At 51.0% G+C, this 8,920-nt stretch overlaps 1 protein-coding gene across 3 annotated transcripts; it reads right to left on the minus strand.

Moving 5' to 3' along the window:
- Positions 1-1,139: 1,139 nt before the first annotated feature.
- LOC125322949 (cytochrome P450 1B1) lies at positions 1,140-8,614 on the minus strand. Of its 3 annotated transcripts, none has more exons than XM_048297383.1 (3): positions 8,417-8,614; positions 5,709-6,725; positions 1,140-4,025 (listed from the first exon to the last, which is right to left on the minus strand). In XM_048297383.1, the coding sequence occupies exons 2-3, from the start codon at positions 6,722-6,724 to the stop codon at positions 3,413-3,415; spliced, it is 1,629 nt and encodes a 542-aa protein (XP_048153340.1). In that variant the 5' UTR covers position 6,725; positions 8,417-8,614; the 3' UTR covers positions 1,140-3,412. The 3 variants fall into 3 exon arrangements, with proteins under 3 accessions (XP_048153340.1, XP_048153337.1, XP_048153339.1); XM_048297380.1 differs by lacking the exon at positions 8,417-8,614 and adding an exon at positions 7,508-8,381; XM_048297382.1 differs by lacking the exon at positions 8,417-8,614 and adding an exon at positions 7,508-8,381 and having other exon boundaries at positions 5,709-7,166.
- Positions 8,615-8,920: the final 306 nt, after the last annotated feature.

Below are 8,920 nucleotides of genomic sequence, written 5' to 3' on the forward strand. Positions count from 1 at the left end.
AGTTTCTTCTTGCTTTTCTTCATGAAGAAAGAGCAACCTGTATTTGCCTAGTATTGATGTGGTGACCCAGTCACAGGTTGGTGAAGGAGGTATTCTTGGCTTTTACCCAGGGACACCCGCTCTGAATCAGCGCTGTCCCACTGGCCAGCCCCTGCCGTGTACACACTGCACGGGATATCTCTGGACACTACACCTACTCCACAGGCCCTTAGCTATTCCTAGGAGGTCTCTGTAAGTTGTCTTCAACTTGTCCTCCTCCTGAAACTCCTCCTGTCCTCAGCCTGAACTTAGATCCTACCCCCCCAGGAGAAACTTCAGCTTAAAAATATCTCAAATCAGAAGGAAGCTACTGCTCATCAGTCTGCCCAGCCTTCTGTCTCACCTAGCTCTTGTTCCACTTCCCTGGGCTTAGGGAAAATGTGGTCATTTCTAAGACAGGTCTGAACTAAGCAGACCTGTGTAGCAGACTTGTGTAGCAGACTGGGGAAAAGAAGACCAGGAGTGGGGGAGATGCTTCATCATGAAGAAATGTTTTACATTTGCAGTAACAGCCACCCTTCACCATGGGATTGCCTTCATTTTGTGAGAGTTTGCTCTGCAAGGGCACATTAAGGCCTGTTTGGCCCTGGGATTTCCATTCCTGGCACTCCTGCTATACACTCAGGCCAAAAGAGCATGAATTGGTCCCAGGGTCGGGAGTATATAGATGCCAGCACTATATATAGGAGGGGGAAAGGGAAAGAAAAACCAGTCTGTGGGCTTGAAAATAGGGGAGGTGGAAGTAAATGAGATGCCAAAGGGAAGAATCATAGCATAGGAGATTGTGCAGGCTGAGGAGAGATTAACAGGTATTAGAAGAATGCAAAGGACATGAGAAAATTCAGATCAGTGCCAAGGTGAGCAGCAGGGAATGTTCTTAGCAAGGAGCATTCGGAAGTTGAACACAGATGGCAAGGTATGAAAGGCAGGCAGACCTGAGAAGCTGTACGGGCAGCATGGAGGAAAAACCTTAAAATCCAGAAATGGGAAGAAGGTGCAAAGCATATGAGCAAATATCTAAAATAATACTACTTTCCAAATCAGACATAATAATTTTGTTTATCTTGATGTTAGAAAGCTGTGTATAAACTAAGCAATGGTAGTGTAAGAATAATTTTATTTAGTATTTTGGTAACACAATGATACATCTCAAAATGACCATAGAATTTAGCTTGCTAAATGACTGCATACATTCTAAATAGGTGCTACTAAATTTGAGTAACTTCACAGATTACATGAGACATTATGTGACCAACAGCTATACAGTGTGTAACCCCCTGACTGACACGAGCAGTGTGGAGGGATTTTGCACTAGTAGCCAATGCACAGTTAAAGCTTTTGGAACAGTACAAAATTGCAAAAGCCGTTTTTTATTAAAATATGTATTGATGATCCTTGCATTAGAATAGCTATTCAGCCGTAGGTTACATACTTTATTCCTTTTAATAACAGTACTTACAAAGGTACAAGAAAAATTGTCTTGCTAGCATTTGATCTAATGTAGATCTCCATATGAAAATGCTGAGTATCTTATAAAGCTTTTCACAGGTATAGGCTAAGTTCTGGGGTATCACAGACTTGTACGTAATTCAGAAAAACGCCTGAGGTTACTCCATGTGTATGTAGCAGAAAGCTTTGTTTAGCTCTGAAAAGATATTATAGATGTCAAAGTCAGAGACTTTAAACAGGTACATTATGACTGTGTGGGGTTATAGAGCAGTGCTTGTAGGCTTGATTCAGGTTTTTAAAATCAGTAGCAAAGCTTGTACTTAAGACTGGGATTGTGTTGTTAACCCAGCTCTTCCCAGAGTCAGTAGGAGCTCTGTCCCTGCTGCTAAGGTGACAAAGACTGGTCATCTATCGGAAGTCACAGTGCAAATCCTTACTTGCTTGGGCCTCAGCAGAGATACCTCACTTTGTAGCACTGTACCCTTATTTTTTTAGCTCTACAAATACCTTGTTAAGTACTTGGCTGAGCACAGCAAGTCATGTGAGATACTCTCATGTCTGATGGATTTCATATGTAACTGAAGGTGATCTGCAGCTCCAAAGAAGTGCCTAACGCTTTTAAAATCAGGCTGTTTGCTTTCTAGAGAAATATGGAGCTTTGTGTATACAAACATTAGCTGGAGGTTCAATGCCATGAAGTTTCATGTGTGTTTTACTTTAAAATAAGAGGTGTTTTAAAAAAAATTTTATGAACTTTGCCTCGCAAATACTTTAAAAGTACTTTTTCTTCAGTTAATGTGTACTTTAATGTAACATGTAACATTACTTTTCCTTCTGAGACTTTGTTCCAAACAGATTGTACTACAAGTACATAGCTGATTTTCAGATATACTATTTAACTCAACCTAACAGAATGATTAGTGAGTAGGGGTATTATTTGCTGTATGCTTTACTTGAGGCTTGTGGCATTCATGTTTTAATATAAACCCCCCAATCTCACTTCTAATTACCTTGGCCAGTGTGGATTTTACTGGACTTACCTACATGCCTAGGGACAACGATATTAACTCCTTCCTAGAGAAACATAAAGTTCAGCTGTACCTTTATAAATTTAATTCAAATACTTATTTTGTTCCTGAACATGCTAATGAACAGATTAGCATATGATTTGTATCACCTTTGCCATCTAGTCACATAGGAATTCTGATCTTTCAAAACTACGGAAAGTTACTATATTAGGACATTCTGTTCATTTTCATATAAAACATGAATTTTAGTTTCAAGCATGCTTACAAGCAAGACTTTTATTTTTTTAGGCATTTAGGTAAACATTTTGGAATGCTGAAGGCAAGACTTTACATTGTCATTTTACCAAAAATCATTTGAACACTTATTATTGAGGCATTAAAGTACATCCCAGCAGCCACAACACCAGAGCTGCCATGAACCTGTGGCAGTTTCCAGTGAGTGAATTCAGAAGCAGGCTGTAGTGTTCTGAGCAACTGAGCAAAACAAATTTCTTTGTTTTTTAATAAGAGATTTCACTTGGGAATGTGGAGTCTCTGAAGGCAAACTTAGAGTTAAGGCATAGTGCATGGTGACATGGAAAGGCTTGTAGAGACAGTTCCGGGAGATACTCCAACCAGTCAGTAGATAAAAAACACTTTACAATGGCAACTTTTGTGAACAAGCTAGAAAAGAAAAGGCTTACTTTCAAACTGCATATGTTTTATCATTTAATATCTTGTTCCCCTGGCTCTCCTGGAATTAAAAAGACAACTGAATTATACCTTGTACAGATTTTCTTCCTGCTTTTATAAGGTGTAATATTGGCTATGTACCAAAAATATCACCAGAACAAACTATGAGTTATATAAGTCTAAAAAGGGCAAGGGGGATTATCTTTAGATGCAAGGTTTATTGCTTAGGCATTTGCTGAGAGCTGGCTTTCACTGGCTGCTTTCTCTGCTTGCAGTCTTTGGACAGCCTGATCGAGCAAATCCATAGTATCTCTAAGTGTAACATTCAAGGTGAATGGCTTAGGTTTAATGGTCAGCCCATAGGTAAAGTCCATTTTAGGGTCCTCATTTGGATTAGCAGTAAAATTGCACTGATGCACCAGTATGGAGGTAAAGAGAAAGAGCTGCACCTTGGATAACTCCTCTCCAATACACCGACGTTTTCCCAATGAGAAAATCATCACGCTACTGGTAAGATCTTTATTGATGAACCCATTCTCATCCAGGAATCTCGTTGGATCAAAATCTTCTGGGTTGGACCATTTTGCTGGGTCATGATTCACTGACCACTGATTTACAAAGATGACGGTGTCCTTGGGAATGAGGTAGCCCATGATGAAGGTGTTGGTGGTGGTGGCATGTGGGATAGTCACAGGCACAAAGCTGCTGAAACGCATGGATTCATACAGGAAAGCCATGATGTAGGGCAGGTGAGGCTGATCTTCAACACATGGCAGACGGTCTCTTCCAACAATCCTATCCACTTCTTCCTGCATTTTAGCCTGCACTTTTGGGTACCTGTCATTTAAAGCAAGATGTATGTACATACATAATGCTTTCAAAGGATTTTTCTTACAAACAATCCTTGCTGTAAACATTTTTCACAGAACCTTACCCCTACCCTAAATAATGTAGTTCGAGCAAAGTTTAAATATATTGCAGGAATGCATAGACCTCAATTGAATTCTTTGAGAGAAAAATCCAAACTTCCCATGCACTAGTGTAATTTTAGATTTGCTCAGTTTTTACTTTAATATCCCATGTAACTGATTTTCAATATAAAAAATAACAATCACCTAAAGTGTGCTGAGACTGAATATTCTGATCCAATTTCAAAAATTAATTCTAAAACTAGAATTATTTGTCTCTTCTAAGTATTGGATTTTCCATGGGAACAAGAATTTGATTTTCCAACTCTGTACATGACTTTTAAAAGTTAGTATGGAGTTTTTTATCACCAGACATATTTCAAACATTTGAAAGCCTGTAGGTTTCTAAACTAGAAAAAAAAAAATCTCAATTCTTAAATTGTCAGAATGGCTTTATGAACATCCCACTTTTAGTTTGAGAATGTATGTTCTAATTAATATCAAAATATGTTTTCTCTATAATGTATTTAAAGAAGACTGTCTTGAAATCTGGACAGTTTGGGAGACCACACAGTAACCAAACAAGATCAAAATGTTAATACATCTTGACATCTTTCGCTTGTCTAAAGGCACACATTCTGCCAAGGAGCCTTCATTTGCTTTAAGTATTCACGTTTGGCTTCTGCATCCTTGCTTTTTCCTCCTGCAGCAGACTCACATGTCAAATGCCGGGCAAACATGAGAAATGAGGAGAAACCCAGAAAGTTACGTGAACACTGGGGGTGTTAAATATTTGCCTGTTTTTTCAAAATGCGACTGAGTAGATAATGTTTGCATAAGCTTACAAATTATGCAGGCGATGAAAGAGAAAGCCAGGATAGGCAAGAAAGACAGTGTAATGGCACCTTCTCTTAAACCACCTCCCCTCGCCGAGTTTCCCCGATGGACGGGCTGGTGCCAGGGCAGCGCTCCCGCCGGCTGCCCAAGGGGTCTGCCTTGCCCTGTCACGCAATGGCGAGGAAGGCACACACATCGGCAGCTTAGCATAATAGCGGGTTTGTAAACCGGTGCACGAACTCTTTATCGTGCTTAAGCAGTTGTTATCCTGTTCCTATGATCTCCTTGATCTTGACCTGCTAAAATCTGTTACTTTCAGGTTTTACTCTGCCTTTCTGCCAGCCTCTCTTTATGCAACGTAACCCGACCGCCTGAGTAGGGTGGGCTTGTGTCGGATTTTTTTTTTTTTAAATATACTTTCTTATCTCTTTCTGGCAGGTTTCCCAGAGCTTCCGTGTTAGTTAATCGGAGGCCGCTGAGGTACTCGGCGCTGCACGGGCTGGCGCTGCCCGGTCCCGCAGACCCGCGACCCGACGGCGGGTCCCTGCCGGGGCCGCGCCCCCGGCTCTGCCCGGACCCCGAGCTCCATGCCCTGGCTCGGGCCCGCTGCTCCCGCCGCGGGAGCCCTCCCAGCAGCGCCTTCGTCCGTGCGGCGCAATTTAAACGGGGCTCGCCTGGGGCTGGCGGGTGCTCGCACCCCGGGCGGGCTCGCATGTCCCCCCCACCCCGGGCCGGTGGGGCGCCCCGGTGTGCTGCCGCCTCCGCCGGCACATACCTGATGAGGAAGATGAGGAGCCACTGCAGGGCGGTGGAGAGGGTGTCCTGGCTGGCGCCGAAGATGTCGGTGACAGTGGCGGGCACGTGCTCGAGCTGCAGCCACGGCTGCTCCCGCTGCAGGCGGATGAAGGCGTCCATCATGTCGCGGGGGGCGGCCCCGGGGCGCAAGCTGCGCTGGTGCTGCAGGAACTTGCCGCGGACGAAGCCGTAGAAGTCGCGGTTGAGGTCGCGGAAGGCGCGGTAGGCGGCGCGGATGGGGCTGGGGAAGCGCTGGAGCCAGGGCAGCGCGTCCACCAGGCTGCCGGCGCCCACGGCCCGCCCGAACTGCTCGTTGCGCCCCACGATCCGCAGGAACTCGCCGTCGCCGTGGCTGTAGCGGCGGCCGAAGCACAGGGCGCTCATCACGTTGGCCACGGCCACCACCAGGACGCGCGAGGGGTCGAGGAAGGCGCCGCCGGCGCTGCCGCGCACCAGCAGCGCCACCAGCGCCCGCGCCTCGCCCACCAGGTGCTGCTCGAGCAGGCGGCGGGTGGCGGGGCTGCCCGTGGAGAAGGCGCGCACCGTGGCGTGCGCCGCCCGCCGGTGCAGCTTCCAGAGCTCCGAGTATCCGCCGAAGGCCAGGCTGAGCCCGCCCGACACCAGCTGGAAGGACGGGAAGGGCGGGCGGCCGGCGAAGGCGGCCCCCTGGCGGACGAGGGCCTGGCGGATGGCGCGCTCCCCGTTCAGCACCACGACGGGCCAGCGCCCCAGGCGCAGCTGGAACACGGCGCCGTAGGTGCTGGCCAGCCGGGCGAAGGAGAGGTGCGGGGCGCTGCCCAGCTGCGCCGCGTTGCCGATCAGGGGCCAGGGGAAAGGGCCCGGCGGCGCCCGTCGCTGGCCCTGCCGCCGGCGCTGCTGATGCTGCAGGAGGAGCTTGCCCAGGTGGATGGCGGCGAGCAGGCAGAGGAGGAGCAGGAGGGAGCTTTGCAACGGGGGGATGCCGCCCAACGCTTCCCCGAGCTTCTCGAGGGCCATGCTGCAAGGGAAAGGGAAAAGTCAGTGGTCAGCGTCCCCACGGGGGAGGAACCTTCAGGTCCCGCGGGCAAGGGGAAGCCCGGACGGGGCGCGCTGGCGTGGCGGAGGTGAGCGCCGGCAGCTGTCCCAGCGCTCGGAGTCCGGGCAAGTCCTTGCTATGTTCTCCTCGTGTGCCTAAAGTCCCCCGAATCCTGTGCAAAAGACAAGGGATAATGGATAATCCAGTGTCAAGTTCCTAATAAGAGATCGAAGTCGTATTTGGCGGGGGGGCCGCTGCTCTCTCTCCGCCGGTAGGGAAAGTTCTCAGCGAGAGCTCCAACAGGTCACGGCTGAGAGAGGCACAGAGGGAAGCAGGAGGATGCTCTCGCCTGATGAGCCTCCTGAGATGCAGGCACTCGCCGTGCGCCGGAGACAGGTTAATTCCACCGCTGCACATCGCTCCCTGCGGCAAAAAAAGCCCTTACGAGAAACAGGTTTCCCGCCCCACTGTCGGAATTTCGCGCTACTCTGGAGAAACCTCCGCAGGCGGCCGCGGAGCCCCCTCCTCCCGAGCCCTTCCCTCCTCCCCGCACCTTCGTGCCCGTCGCGGCATCGCAGGCTGGCGGTATGCCGCCCCTGCGGGGGATGCCTGAGGACTCGGCGTGGCAGTGCTGACTGGTCCCGCTTCCCATCCCCGTGCCCGGGGACCGCCCGCTCCTACCATTTACTCCAGCCTTTCACAAGCAGGGAGGGGAAGAAGGGGTGAAATAAGTGGCCACGGCGGGCTCCTGTAGCAGAACTGACCTGTTGCACGCTGCTTCCATCCGAGACCTTGGGTAGGATGGAGAGGAGCTGTGCAGCCGGCGGCAGCTCTAATGAACAGCCGCGGGAGGAGAGCGGCGACGGCAGCGTTCAGATCCAAGGCTTTGGGAAACTCATTAGGAGCTCCGGTACCTGTCACCCGGAGCTTGCCAGGCCATGCGCAGGCAAATGCCAGTTGCACCCGATCCCAGCGCAGTTATCACCTTCCCAGCGCTTTAACCCTTCGGAGCTCGCCCCAAGGCAGCCACCTGCCCCGAGCAGCCCCGCGGACCGGGAGCGAGCGGGCTGCTGCGCCCCCTCCCTCTGTCTCTCCCTCCCACCCGCCTGCTGGGCTGCGGGGACGGGACGGGGCCAGCCCAGCCCGCCGCAGGGAGCGAAGGCGAGCGGCTCAGAGGGCGCGGAGAGGACGGCCCGCTGCTCTCAGGCTCAGCCGGCACCGGAGCCGCCACCTCTGGGCGCCTGGCATTGCCACTCCCGGCTTTAAACCCGCCGGCATCCCCGGTGCGCGGCGCGGTGCGGGCGGGACGCGGGCGGCCCCGCTGGCAAATCGCTGCTGCCTGGCCCGTCCCCTGGCTTGAGGGGTCGCACTTATTTGCCAGCTGCCCTTGGGCCCTCGCCAAGCGGAGCGGCTGAGCCGCGGATGCTTTTATGGCCGGGGCCAAAAGTTTTAGCGGAGGAGGTGCCGGGAGGGGAGAGGGGTGGCGGGCGGGCTCGCAGCTCTCGCTGTCGGGAGGCGAAGTCTCGCCTGCATCTTAGGGGCTGAGGAAGCCGAAGAGCTTCCCCTCCTCCGCCTGTCGCCTCCCCGTTGCGTGCGGAGTTAGCATTGCGTGAGCCGGGGCTGGAAAGCCTCCAGCCATCTCCTCCCCGGGCCCCTACCCCTCCTCGCAATACCTGACACCCGCTCCGGGGAGAAGGAGGCTGGGAAGCGCTGGGCAGCTCGCACCCCGGCCGGCTCCGGTGCCCTCCGGCCTCGCCTCCGCCCTGCGCTCGCTTCTCTCCCGCTTACGGCGCCTTTTTACTCCTAAATCTGGCGCCTCCGCCCGCACCGGGAGAGCTGGCGAGAGGCGTGTGGGTACGGCGCTCCAAGCCCCCCCGGGCTTTCCGGCTCCCCCGGGGAGCCGGGACTGCGAAACCCTCAGATATGGAGGAAATCGTTCCCCAAGAAGCCAGAATGCCTTTGCTTTGTTGTTGTAATTTTTGCGGTAACAAGAAAAATCTGAAAATACAACATTTTTAAAAGATTCTTTACAATCACATTATGGGAAGAAAATGGGATGTTTTGGTAGCATTTAGGGATTAGACAAAATTAGATGCTGGGAGTCAACCCAGCTCAGGGTGTGAGTCTGGTCCTGGCCAGGCTGCTACTGCTTCTGTCTTTGCTAAGAAGTGTAATCC

The sequence above is a fragment of the Corvus hawaiiensis genome, chromosome 3 (assembly GCF_020740725.1).
Source record: "Corvus hawaiiensis isolate bCorHaw1 chromosome 3, bCorHaw1.pri.cur, whole genome shotgun sequence".
Lineage (NCBI taxonomy): Eukaryota > Metazoa > Chordata > Aves > Passeriformes > Corvidae > Corvus > Corvus hawaiiensis.

Bases quoted from the DNA above. Each gene is read 5' to 3' on its own strand.
- LOC125322949 (XM_048297380.1), bottom strand. From the start codon at position 7,527: ATGGAAGCAGCGTGCAACAG. The intron at 6,726-7,507 runs GTCAGTTCTGCT...TTTCCCTTGCAG, and splicing joins ATGGAAGCAGCGTGCAACAG to CATGGCCCTCGAGAAGCTCG. The intron at 4,026-5,708 runs GTATGTGCCGGC...TTTAAATGACAG, and splicing joins CTCCTCATCTTCCTCATCAG to GTACCCAAAAGTGCAGGCTA.